Source organism: Aythya ferina (genome assembly GCF_964211825.1).
Source record: "Aythya ferina genome assembly, chromosome: 1".
NCBI classification, from domain to species: domain Eukaryota; kingdom Metazoa; phylum Chordata; class Aves; order Anseriformes; family Anatidae; genus Aythya; species Aythya ferina.
Window position 1 is genome coordinate 1549048 of NC_140296.1, and position 13982 is coordinate 1563029.

Genomic DNA, 13982 nt, shown 5'->3' on the forward strand with positions numbered 1-13982 from the left:
TAAGTAGGCGTTAAAGCTAAAAGCAATTGTTTTTAAGGTAGTGGGTGATCATATCTTAAATTTTGTATAAATTGCCTTTATTTTCCTGGCTTGCTCTTTTCCAAGCCTACCAGTTTTCTGACACTTACTAGGCAATTTAATTTTTAATTTCCATTTCTGAAGAACACAGTTCTGTATGCTGTGGAATAATACAGTGCTACCAGAACTCTCTGCACAAAGCAAATAACTTCCAGTGTGTTCCGTGTCTTAATTCTAAATTAAACTCTTCCAGGTGATGCCTTTTTCACTGACTTCCAAGCACTTGGAGCGGCTGAAGAACAACGTCATGATTATCGAAGCATGGAACAAGATGGGAAACCCTGGCAGTGACAGGCTGCTGGGATTAGTGAAACTGCCTCTTCATCAGTTCTACATCTCGTTCAAGTAAACAGCTTTGTTCCACGTTTTAGTGGGGCGGAAGAAATTCTGACTTTCAGGGAAAGAAGAGCAGGATGGCATCTGAGGTGTTGTGGGAGGGTTCTTAATCATGATTTATAGCAAAAGGCGTTTTTGTCACGCTCGAGCTCCCTCTGACACTTCTACACTGATCGGTGTCTGCATAAATTATAGTGTCCTGGTACAGAAATAGAAGCAGACAGTGAGAAATAGACCCTGCGCTGCACCAGGCTGGGATCCAGGTTAACTTGTGGATCTGTGAAAGAGTAAAACTGCAAGAGATCACAGTGACTGCCCAGGAATAGTGATGCCACTGGTGATTTTCCAAGGCTGTGACTGATGGAGCGATTTTGTTCTTGGTTCTACTCCGCATGGATCCAATTGTTAGGGGTGCTGCCAGTTTGCATGGCACGGGATCGTGCTTGTGGTGTCAAAAACCTGTCTACTGCACGTGTTAATTGTTATTTTATCCAGTGGGTCTCTCCAGAGCTCTTTGTTCTTTTTGCTTCAGTGTTTTGGCTTCTTGTTCAGTCAAATAAAGTACCCACTTAAAGTAATTTAAATTAATAGCAATACTGGACAGAAAAGACTCTTTCTAATAGAAGGGATCAGTTCCTTTTATTTTGTTCAGAGTAGTCATAGGTGGAAATCAGCTGGTGCTGGAGCTGGCTTGCCACCACTTTATTAATTGGTAGTGTGCCATTTGTTAGTGGCTGGGTTTTTTTTATGTGTTTTTTTTGTTTTTGTTTTGTTTCATAGAGTCATAGAAGGGTTTGGGTTGGAAGGGACCTTAAAGCCCACCTAATTCCAACTCCCTGCATGGGCAGGGACACCTCCCACGAGACCTGGCTGCCCAAAGAAGGAATTTAAATATAGTTCATGCATATATTTTGCTTGGGTCTATCTTCAGTGTGTTACTAAAGGTTTTTGCATTTCTGCAGGAGATTGTCCCCATCCCTGCTTGTCTTCCTGCCCAAGTCCATCCCCAAAAGCATTTAACTACCTCGTAAAAATCATATATGGCTACTTTAAATTAATTAGTGCTGAAATCAGCCTTTTCCAGTCAGCACAATGTGGGGCTGGGCTTTATGAAGGCTGTAACGTGATGGAGCTGAATTTTTGGGGGAAGAGAAATAGATTGGTTTCTAATGACATTGAATGTTCCATCTGAAATGAGTTGTGTGATTGTGTTCAAATACAGATGGCTCACTCTCACGCTTTGTTGTTTGTTTGTTTTAATCTGTTCTAGGGATCCAAAGATTTCCCACCTGCTCCTGCAAGCTCAGTATCCCGTGGTTGCTGTGGACAGCTACATGCCCGTGATAGATGTCTTTACGGGCAGTAAAAGTGGAAGCCTGCGGGTCATTCTGGCGATGGGGTCAGCGGATCAAATAGTGGCACTGCAAAGGCTAAAAAACGAAGAAGGAATGGTGCCTCCCATCACCCGGCGCCCTGCCCACTCTCTGGACCCTCCTCCCCTAAAGCCCACAATGGTATTGTTTACTAAATTCCCCTTTTTTTAATATATATATTGCTTTTTTATTTTTTTTTTATATCACTTACATTACTTCTAAGGACACGTGAAAAGAATTTTACCTTTGGGTTCATCAATAGACCAGTGATCCCCAATCTTTTTGATTTGATAACCAACTTAGTTTTGGATAATCATGTTCTGTGCAAAATTGCATTGTTTGTACTCCTTTCTCATCTGCTTTCTCTCCAGTCTGGACATTACTCCCCTTCTTACTGCCCTGCACGTCCACCCCTTCTATTTACATAATAAATGCAGTAAAAAAAGTCTAAAAAATCTTAATTTTCACAGCCTAATTCTGTACCATACAGCTTTTGCCACTACACTGTATACACATAGACTTTCAAGCTTTTTATGTGCTGTGGGTTTTGGTGTCTGCAGGAAAAAATGCTGTCAGGCTTTCAGAATTTCTGTGAGCTTTAGGGAAAAAATGGCAGATGTCTGAGCTTTTTAGAATCTCATGTTCCTAATCCTTGTGTGCTTTTTCATAAACAGTTTTCCATGTGCATTTATTTGTTTTATTAGCTGTTAGAGAGAGAAGGGGAAGAGCTGATGGAGCACGTCTTTGAGATTCACGTGGAGAGCGTGAAAGGACTCACCCCCCTGCAGTCCACAGTCTGGGGAGAGGCTGACTGCTACGTGCAGTACCATTTCCCAGTGCAAGAGCCTGGCTCTGGTGCATTGCAGGGAACTGAACTGCACGAGGATGGTAAGTTTTGTTTTATGACACCTCCTTATTTAGAGTTTTGGTTAAATATCTCCTTAGAGATAGCAGAGTGCAGGTACTGACCTTCTAGCGCTTGGGTTAGGTCAGTAAATTAAAAGCTTGCTTCAGCTGAGGCAGATGGCAGTTTCCAGCAAAAAAGGTGCCTACTTTTCAATCTATTAACACAGTACAGTTTTGAACAACTTTGCAGGGAATACTAGGACTGTGTATGGTTAAATTCATCAAAGACTTTACATGCACAAGCCTTCTGAGATACTCATTTTTATGGATATGCCAAGAAAAAACCACCTGTTTTAAATCCTTGGGAGCAGCAAGGAGTATTTAAATAACTGCAGTTGTAGAAAAGGATTGCGTTGGCACTGTGTACTTTAAATCACTAATATATGCTCTGTTAAATCATGAATGTATTTGCTCTGATTTTGGCCAGGCTTTTTAGCACGTATGTGACACTGCATGAATGCGGCCTCATTGCTTCCAGGTCCAGCACTGCTTTCCTGTCCCTACACAGGTCTTCCCAGCACTTCTGATTCTGTGTTAACTTCCCCAAAACCAGTTCAGGTGTTTGAAACTTAGGCTGTGATTGTCTTCTGATTCTCTGCTTGGATTTGAATTCAGCAGTGGCTGTTTAACCAACTCTGTTTGACTCGTAGGCATCAAGTTAAAGCCTTTTCGCACAGCGACCGCTTTGTGCATTCCCGATCCTGTCTTTAATGATGAGCATCACCATTCCTTGTTGGTTCCTGCCGATGTCCCAGTTCAGAGGCTCCTGGTCAGTGCATTTATGGCACCTGGAGCAGTTGGAGGAGGAATCCAGTTTGAAGTCTGGTGCAGGTACAGAATAACATACATATTCTTCGTAGATGTCGCAGCAGTACAGATGGAGACGTGTCTCGTATTGAAAAATCTCTAGCTGTGGTTATTGAATAGTAAGGGAAAAATTGGATAACTCATCAGCATCTGGTGATGAATATCTGCATTTAATATTGTTTAAGACATTTGAGCCCTTTTCCACTAAAACTGCTGATTAGCCTTTTCTTCTTACAAGCTCATTAGCAAGAGTGTGCTAGCTAATAAAGCTGTAACAAGGAAAGGGTAACACAGGGTAAGATATTTTGTTATTTTTCCACTTTATTACCAGCATATTAGTCTAAAAACAATGTTGAAATACTTCGCACATCTACATTTTAATAGCACCCTGGCAATATGATTGCATTGTTTTGGTCTTTTTCCCTAATACAAGTCACTGGCTTCAAGAGAATACACACGAAAATGTTTATATATTGTATTGTTTTGTATTTCTAATATTCTTCTTAGATCACTGAAGAGTGTTAGCCTATGTTTGTGCCTGTTTGCACAGTATTTCATGATATAGATAAGATGAAATTGTCTCATTTAAGCAAAGTTCAAATCATCATTTCTTTGGCAACTGAAGCTAATTACTAGAAACAGTAACTAGAGAATATAAAGATGGGCAACTTTAGAAAAGCCTAATTAAAATAACTATCATCTCTTCATTCTGTCGGAAACGAGCCAAGCTATTAAAAATTCCCAGGTTCATTATTGTATGCTGGATGTGTTCACATTGATGTTGGTAATGACCAGAGCAGCTGAAGTTATAAATTGTTAGTACCTGGCATCTCAAATTCACACTTTCAGGACTTCAATTTAATCTTGCCCTAATCACTCTCATGTAGTGGCTAGTAGAATTAGGCTCTTTCAGGACAAAGGAACAAATTAATGAGCTGGAAACTTTTCAAGAATTATGTAGACATCTTCTTGCCAGTTTGCAATATTTGCAATGAAAAAAAGCTTGCCAACAGATTCTAGTAATTAGGAGGGAGCTTAGATACTGATTACAAGATTCCAAATCAGAGAGTTCTTGCTATGATGCTGTCAGCATCTAGGAATTTCTCCTAGAAGCATGGTGAGGGTGGGAATAGAAACCAGGAGGTGTACTACAACAAGATGTTGGGACTGAAGTCAGGCAGTGCTCTATCGAGGGCTCAAACAGTCTATTCATTGCCCCAAAATGCAAAGAGGAAACCCAAGTCTATGTTACCACCATGTTACTCAGTCACCGCTGCTGAAAACACAGTGGATGCCTTTCTCCTGGTCTCCTGGTTCAGTAGATACGATGCCAAAACTGTCTTTAAGCTGAGTGAAGCGGAGTAGCCCAGTTAGAAACTGTCCTGAGTCACTTTATACACTCACAAACCGGCACCACAAATCTGTTCCACATTTTGATTTACTAACAGACACTGAGATTGGAGAGAATATTTTGTGTTAGATCCTTCTCTTCTTTTCCTTTAGGATGCCAATTTTGAGTAGAGTTTTTGCTAGTCACCTTGCTCCGACTAGTACAAATGGACGTGTTTAGCATTATCTACTCTGAGCACTTCATCTTTTTTTTTCTTTGGGAATTCACTTACATGAGTTTATCCCTTAGCTCTCAGGAGACTAACAGGTCTTGTTTGAAGACACACAAAATAGAGTGGACTTGTGTGTAGTTTTCAGATAAACGATCACTTCATCGTTGTCCAAGTAGCATGACTGACACTGCTCCTTTGTGTCTTCCCAGGTATTACTACCCAAATGTCAGAGACCAGATGGTTGCCAAAGGGACCTTGCCTCTGTCACGGCTGTGTGCCATGGTGACAATGCAGCATCGCGAGCAAATAGGCATACAGACCTTTAATCTTCCCTTGGTCCCGAGGACTGATTCCTCAGAGGAATTTCACCTGCGGTCTTCAGGTGAGGAAGACTTGTGTTTTTTCTCTCATCTATAAGATGAGAGTCTGCGTATTCACTGCCAAGATAAATTAATATGTATTTGTGTTGACAACTGATAATCAACCAGGGGTGTTCTTCCTCCCAAATTTCACTGGACTCTTCACCTAGTGAGAGTTGGTGAGAAATGTGAGTAACTTCAACGTCCTAGCAAACTTTAAATAATAATAATTTTAATAAATAATTAATTTAATAAATAATAATTTTAAATTTTAATCGTTTAAAGTTTAAATAATACTAGTTAATAATAATTAATAGTGATTTAAATCAGCCACAGTTCGGGTTCCCATGTAAGGTAAGGAATGGGAGGTCTGAAGGAGGGCTGTGAGTCGTATTTGATATGAGCAGAGACATCTTTCTGTTCTGCGATGGTTCTTTCAAATAATACAAACATCAGCTCTGGGAAGGCCACTGAGGAAATCTCTGCAACCTCTTTCCATCAGGGGTTTAGCATTAAATGTAAAAATGAAAGGCAGCTTCCTGGAAGAAGTGGCCATAAGAAAAATGCAAAGAAAAGCTGTGGTCGCAGAGGAAGTGCAATATGCTTCAGTTATTTTGTAATAAATTAGCCACATCAGAAAATCTCATTGAAGCTTTTGTCGCTGCAGTGCTATTAAAAAGATCTGTTGGAACACTGCAGGAATATATCTTAAAACTATTACAATGAACGCACACATGAGGGCGCGTCCGGGTTAAACAGGCCGTCCTCGTTTTACTAGGTCATAAATTTGGCAGTGAGAAGGAGCCATTCTGACCATCTGATCCGACTGCCAGTAGGGCAGGCTGCAGGATGCAGTCCTTAAAATCTCCTGTGCCTCCTGCACCAGGCCCTAAGGAAGCAGAGCACCTTGCACAGCCAGTCTCAACAATCTTGGATCCCCAGCTAAACCTCTCTGTTTTTTTCCATGTGGCTTTTTGAATGCAATAATAGAGTAAGTTTTATATTAAGAGTTATAACGAGGTACTGGATGCAACTATATAAAAAGCTGACCATTTCCTTGCTTTCTTTCTTTCACTGAATCCAGGCTTGCTTGATGTGAGCGTGAGATACCACCGTTTTGTGAAAACTGCAGGAATAACCACTCAGGCTGTTTCTCTGTCTGTACAAATACACAGAGCAGCTGGTTTGCAAGCAGCAGCCAGGTAAAACCTAGTCCTAAAAGAAAGGTTATTTTTTTTCTCTTAGAATAACTTTATCTGGAGGCAGCGGGCTGAAACATTAGATGAGAACAAATTGTAACTGGCCAACGTTCCGTCTGCAGAGAGCACGATTCAACCTGGGTTCTGATCAGAAATTAAAATACTTTTATACAGTGCTTATTTTTGTCCCTTAAACTACAGAACAATGTAGTAGCATTCATTCTACAGAAGGTTTGAGACTGTAATATTGAAAATGAAGTGGTTTAGCAAAGAAAAGAGCTGGGAAAGACATCCTGTGGTATTCTTACAGGCAAATCTCTAGCCATAGCTTTTGGTCCCTCAGCCTTTCGTGCAGTATTACTTCCTTCCACGTTTTCCTACACTGCAGGGTGATATCAAATGGTGTCTATGTGGGCTCTGGATCTTGGTGTTACTGATGCTATTTAGAACCTAGCTAAGACTCGTTTTCTTGAATTTAACTGGGGAAGCGTGGATAATAACTGGTAAATGACACATCTCTTTCCTCCAGAAGGCTGCTGCTGTTACTGCATGGTATCACATGAACTTGATTCTTGAAAATTGCCTGTACTAAGTATAAAGAAAAAAAGAGGGAGTCAATTCTGTGAGATGACTCCTCTTATTCTAGAGTACTGCCCACTGATCTTTTTTTAGTGTTGCTGAGCTCCTGATCCTAATTAATTCAAGTAGAGTCCTTACAATGAAGATCACTACCATATCGTGCTTGAAGAAGTTAATTTTGAATGACCTCCAAGCTCTTTTTACATCAGGTGTATGGCCTGAATAATACCTGGGTCTGTTTTATTTGTAAAACACCCCATCTGTTAATTTCTCCTCCTTTTGCTTATCAGGTGTAAAAATAATTTAGCTTGGCCATTTACTTCCTTCTGGAGTAGATTCCCTGGGAAGTTATCCTACAGTTTTGTCTACAGTGTTAGATGTTTTTAAAGGTGCTGAGTACTTTCTCAGTGACTTCAGTCTCAGATCCTGAGAAGGTTAAGAGCACAGGCACCAGTGTTGGACCTTGTCATAGTTACTGTCATCATTTTGTATCCTTTCCTACTGTATTCAGATGAAAAAAATGATGAAAATAATCTGCAGCCAAAAGCATATGTTGTTTTGTCTCCTTTTTTGCCACAAAGACCTGAAAGTTTTGTATTAATCGCTTAACTAATTAATTGAAATTCTAGATTTCTTGTCCTTTACATTCATTCTCATCATTGTTTTCTTTTCACATGCTAAATGAAGAGCTGTGGCAGAAAAGAACCCTTCGGTCCAGTACTATGCAGGCGTGGGAGTTAATGCTTATGTCTCCGTGCACCTCTCCTTCCTACCTGAGACAGAGAGGCGCAACACACAAGCTGTGGCTCGTTCTTTCTGCCCAGAGTTTGAGCACCACATGGAGTTTCCCTGTAACCTCATCGTTCAGAAAAGCAGCGGAGAAGCCTCTTGTTTGGGAGAGCTCTTGCAGTCTGCCAATATCGTCTTCTCTGTCTACCATCAGAACGTCAAGTCTGGTAAGGAGAAAAACTGATTATGACTAAGAGTAGTTGCATAATGATCTAGTCCTTTAATTTTCAGTGTAGAAGACAGATTCCGTGCAGTTGCTAATAGATGTAATTACCTAAATGGTCTTCAGAGAAGGCTTGGGGAGGTACTGTTCCCTTTACACAAAGAGCTAAGGCTTCCGATGCTCCAGTTGATCAAGATCACCTTTTAAATGAAAAGATAACAGTTAAGAGTAATAGTTCTTGACTCTTTAAGCACGCTGGCTTTGTATGTGTATGCCTTATTGCTTTTGCTTTATGAATGAGGTCATGGAGGTTCAGAGAAATGACAGCTTAAAATCCTCCAAAGATCCTATATCGGATAAGCAAGATTCTTTCATAACACAACAGTATATTGTAGAATTATATTGTAAACAAAAATTAGCTAAAGATGATGTTGTTTCTTCTTTCTGGGGAAGAAAATTTACAAGTGGCATGTTGTTAGAGTAACTGAGTGGTAATGTACACCACTAGCTCCCTACTGTTTACCCAATCCTCACCCAAAAGCTTCTCAAAATTCAGTGGTGGTGGAGCACGTATCCTGTAATTAATGTGCATTGAGAACACTTACAGACAAGCTTTGTTGACACCCCTGGTTCTCACTGAATTTGGCTTCACATTTTCTGCACCATTTGTTTTGTATTTTTCCTTTCTTCATGGGTCAATTTCTTTCCAGTATGACAGGTGAGCTGTTTGCTGTTGATGTGACACAGATTTCTTTCAAAGCTTCTCAATCTTTTGTTCTAGCTTGGTGTATTTACAAAATGATTTGTTTTCCAGCCACTGACACGTTGGCAGCTCGGACATCAAGAGATTATCTTCTTGGGACAGTTACAGTTCCAACCAGAGACCTACTGAGAAGAAGATCAGGTAATGCAGCAGTGTTACACTACCAATGTTCCATGTACATGCTATTGTGATTGCTTAAAACAATTTTGATTCCTTTGGTATTTTTTAGACTAAAGTTCTCTCAGATACTGCACATCTTCATTAAAAATTCCGTATTAGAAAGCTCATAAATGAGATGTTGTTTGAAGATCAGTTTTTAGGGTGTAGGATCTGACTGTCTTGTGCATGAATGATTTATACTCCGTGTGGGGCAAGCTGTTGAACTCTGTGATGAGTAAACTTTATACTGCTAACATGGATTTTTTGGAAACTGCAAGAGAGCAGCTAGTTGCACCTTATTAAGAGTAAGGCACTGTATGCACTAGAAACTGGAGAAACTTGTACCCATCAATTGACAGCTGAACTGGCTGAAGGAATATTAACCTGCTTAATATTTTATTTGGTGCTCTTCATTTTCAAGTTTAAGATGGAAAGTTTAAGAGTTGTAGTGTTCAGTGGAGGACCAACTTTTGAGACATCAAAGCTAGAAACAAAAGCTTAGATTAGAAAGCAGTTGAATTAACTTTAAAAAAAAAAAAATGTAAGATACAAACTAACATTAGATAGGTAAAAACTATGTGTAATATCTTTATTATCCCTCCCATAGATCAGGTTGCTCAAAGTTCCATCTAGCCTGGCCTTGAATGCTTCCAGGGGTGGGGCATCCACAACTTTTCTGGGCAGCCTGTTCCAGTGCTTCACCACCCTCTTAGTAAAGAACTTCTTCCTTATATCTAATCTAAATCCACCCTCTTTAAAACCTTAAACTCCTTGTCCTATCTGTGCACTCCCTGATAGAGTCCCTCCTCATCTTTCCTGTAGGAAATGATGTTTTCATTATCATAATGATGATTTTCATTAACATAATGATGTTTTCGTTATCATCTTGTTTATTTCCACTTTAATTTCAGTGTTGTACTCATTTTCTCCAACCATGAAGTCTTATTTTTAGGAAAATAGGAATGGAAATTTTCAAGAAAATGGGAAGAGAGGAGGAAAAAACTGAGAACACCTAATTTTATAGCTGGAAATTCATGGGATTCATGGAGATTTCATTGTAAAATGAGTATTGTTAGTGAAATGGAAAGTAAAATGCGTTTTGGATCAGCACTACCTGTGAGGTTGTCTGAGGTCTAACATTTTGCTGCTTTTTCAGGCTAGAAATGAATTCCAAACTCACAAGAAATAGATGCTTCGAGTACTGGTTCCTGACTGATGACCAGAGCGCAGAAATTCTTTTGCTGATGTTTTCAGAGGGTAGGAAAAGTCTAATGATGATCTCTTCTCCTGAAGGTATTACAGGCTGGTACCCCGTTACCCTAGCTGAAGATGCGATGCCTTCACACCGCACGAACATCATGCAGGCCATTGGGGGAGGACTGGAGCTTTCTGTGACTTTTGCTCGTCACGGTGACAGGGAGCGTGTTTTGGAGGCCGCTAAGCTTCTGGGATGGAACAGCGAGGAAAGCCCTGAGGACAGTTTGGATGAGAGTGACGAGTGGGAGCAGAGGGACAATCCGGTGGCTGTGACCATTTCAACCCCAAGAGTGTGGCTGCCTGTCCACTGCGTGCTGCTCGCAGGGCAGATGCACCTGAACAGGAGCACTTACTGCTACCTCAGGTATAAGCTGTACGATCAGGAAGCCACGTGGACGTCACTTAGGAGGCCAAAACTGAGTGAGGACGCAAAGAACGTCACGGTGAACTTTAAGAAACCAAACAAGCTGACCCTCAGGAGGAGCCAAGGGCTGATTTGGTTCTTCAGGGAGGAGAAATTAGAAATCCAGGTGTGGTGGGCATACGGGAAAGAAAATGATGTGGAAAGACCACTCGATACAGATCGTCTCATTGGATCCGCCTATGTTGACCTCGGAGCATTAGCAGAGAGGTCGAGGGCAGCACTGAGTGTTGGTGGTAAGTTCATAAAGAACATTGTCACGTTTTAGTCTTCTTTACTTGATGTTGCTTAAATCCATAGTCGAGAAAAAACTGTACTTACACCCTTTACGTCCTTTATATATCAACTCTTCCTTGAAGATAAACAAGGTTCGGATGCTTGCCCCTCTGGATTCAAAACCTAGCAAGTTCAAATGGGTGCAAAATTGGTAGCAATGATTGATAACAGGGAATGCAATTAGCCCAGCTGGATTAATGAGGAATGTTCCTTGAGAGTGGCAGTTTGGGCATCGTAATAGAATGAGAATAGAATATCTCAAGAAGGCTGAGTGTTTGTAGTCAGAGCAAAAGACTAAGCAAGAGAAGGTCGTGTGTATGCAGAGGTGCTCTTCACAGGACTCTCAGGAAGTTGACATGTTTTAAAACATCAATCTGAACTACCAGTGACAAAATGAAGTGCACCAATTGGAGGTTTGGTCATTATTTTTACCTTTCCAAGCTGAAACTCTTCACTAGGTGATACCTTCCTTAAACGTTACCTTGAAAATCAAAATTCATTCTGCTGAGAGATCTTAAAATAATGAACTGGACCAGCTTTTTCAAGATCCTATCCTTTCTTTCTCTTCGTTAGCTGGTTGTTTGTGAATTCTCTTGCAGGAGTTTACCCATTGTTCAGATGCAATGCTGCAGACCTAGCAGGGGCTGCTGTACGTGTTCACATCGCCCTTTCTTCCACTTCTGCTGCCCTGACCAGCAGACTTCACTGTGCTGAGGAGTACAGCAGTGGTGAAGATGAAAGCACAGAGAAAGCACCTGATCCGAGCCAACAGGTCCCTGAAAATCACTGTCAGAATCTGGATATCGTAAATTCAGAAATCAGCAGTGAGAAACCACAAGAAGGCGATGTGGAGTTTCTGGAAAACACAGTTGCTGTCAATATCCTGGTGGAAAGAGCAATGCACCTAAGTTTAAAAGGTAAACCACCACCAGCAGCCTTTTTGTTGTTGTTGGCTTTGTTTTTTTTTTTAATTTCTGTATGTGTGTTTGTGTTTTTGTTTGTTTCTTGGGTTCTGCTCATTACAGATACTGCAAGGAGCAATTTTCAGACAAAAAGCCCAGGAATTTTCTTCCATCTTACTCCAGGAGTGAATAAATGCAGCAGGTTTTGATCTTGGCTGGCCGTATTGCAACCCTGAGACCATTGCATCATAGTATAAGTACAGGGGAAGCAGGAATTTAAACTATTCAGCCTATCTCTATGAATAAAAACCAAACTATAAATGATACAACGTTCCCTGTTAGAGCTGACAGCTGAATTCTGCAGTTAAGAATTATCTGAATAACTTAACCCCGAGCTCCTCCTGTCTCAAAGACTCTTGCCAATTTGCATTTTTAGCAGATCATCAATTTGTAAAGCTGGCTTATTTGTGCTATCTGGAGGCTGCCAGCCGCAGCACGGAGGAAGGGCAGTGTAAGGGCAGAGCAGTGTGAACTCCCCCAGGCTTGTCACTCTGCTCGGTGGGAATTACAGCGAGGTGGCCACTCACTGTGCTGAGCATGACCAAAGAATTTCCTTCGCTTTAAAATTTATGCTAAGCATATTAAAATATTCCTGCCTAGCGAGCGATGCTTGGTTCTGGATGCAGTAAGGTAAGGTGGGGAGTTTCCAGTTTCGGAAGCCTTGTTTGCCTCGAGTTGCAGTCTATAAATGAATCCTGTTTATTAAAGGTGAGAAGTGTCCCACCCTTCACCTTGGGCACCTTTAATGCTGCACGACTTGCTCACTTTGTGTTTGCTCAGCACTCGGAGTGCTCAGGTCTCTTTTGGACCATTAACATACAGATGCAAATATGCAGTGTTACCAAATATAAATAAGGGACTGACTCAAGGTGAGCTTACTGGACTTGTCTCTCTTAAAATCAACTAGTTCCTAGTCCAGATGACATGTAAGAAAAAAGCCCTCACCATTTTCTGGTCTCCCAGCTAAAGAGAGTCAAGTAGAAGCCATAATTTAATTCATTCTGATCCACAGTGAGCCCCACAGGTGGCTTTTTTATAATCAGCAATTCCATAATCCTTTAGAATTCATCGTCTTTGGAAACTTGATGCAACATTATTTGCTACTGCAAAGTTTGGGGAGTGATAAGGAGGTGTTTTTTGATGGTGTACACTGTGGCAATGTTTCTGTCTTCAAACAAATTATCTTCTCTTGCTATTTTTGGAAGCAACTCCCTGCGAGACAATGGATACACTGGAACAGTGCATATAAATAAGCTGGTTACAACAAGAATTGGCATTCTTCAGGATAAGCATTTCATTACCATGTTACAGATAAAAAGGCTAGAATACATTTCCAATCCAGTAGGCAATGGGTGCCAAACTTCCTGCAGTTTTGGAAGAACTGCAAGATGCACAATTTACAAAAATTGAGTCAAGTTACAAAATGTTTTCCCAAGTCTCTTGATATTTTTTTGTATTCTGAAGTCACTTTTCCTGTTTTGTTTTGTTTTTTCTTTTTTATCCATCTTCCAGAAATACAAAGAAACGAAACTAAATTTCATAACATCAGGAAGGAATGAAATTCCTTCTACTTTGACTACAAAAAATTGATTTTATTTTTTTTTTTTAGGTCTGCCTTTACATGCAAGAGGCAGTGAGCTGGTCTAGACAGGTCCTGCTCGTGTCTCTAAGCTGATCTCACATAACCCACGCCTGTGTTTGACTTGCCATGTCTATACTCTTGCCAAACTGAGCAGAGTCCTGTGTGGCATGTTTTAACTGAAGCCATTTTTCATATTAAAAAATAAAAATCAAGAAATCCTCTTCTTAGGTAAATCTTTGTGATTAAGCAAGCAGTAACTCCGTGAGCTACTGCAAACCAATCACATTTATTTTCATGGCGAATCAGACTGCAGGAGAAAAAAGATTTTTGTAGTTAAATGAGGTTCATACTGGCAGGTTTTGATCATTTTGGGCAGCAAAGTCTTAGGGAAGTCCAAAGCCACATGCAGAG

At 40.6% G+C, this 13982-nt stretch overlaps 1 protein-coding gene across 10 annotated transcripts in view; it reads left to right on the plus strand.

Moving 5' to 3' along the window:
* Positions 1 to 13982, plus strand: part of LOC311421942 (putative mitochondrial transporter UCP3) — a gene marked incomplete at its 5' end in the record, with an annotated part of 52789 nt that overhangs the window by 15207 nt on the left and 23600 nt on the right. For all 10 annotated transcript variants that reach the window (XR_014685112.1, XR_014685113.1, XM_084494450.1 and 7 more), the window contains 10 exons: positions 272 to 423; positions 1685 to 1928; positions 2492 to 2675; positions 3344 to 3524; positions 5272 to 5444; positions 6506 to 6623; positions 7887 to 8155; positions 8966 to 9055; positions 10367 to 10987; positions 11627 to 11944. Coding sequence is in view for 8 of the 10 variants with exons in the window: in XM_084494450.1 (XP_084350576.1) it covers positions 272 to 423; positions 1685 to 1928; positions 2492 to 2675; positions 3344 to 3524; positions 5272 to 5444; positions 6506 to 6623; positions 7887 to 8155; positions 8966 to 9055; positions 10367 to 10987; positions 11627 to 11944 (2350 nt within the window). The remainder of the gene's footprint in view (positions 1 to 271; positions 424 to 1684; positions 1929 to 2491; positions 2676 to 3343; positions 3525 to 5271; positions 5445 to 6505; positions 6624 to 7886; positions 8156 to 8965; positions 9056 to 10366; positions 10988 to 11626; positions 11945 to 13982) is intronic.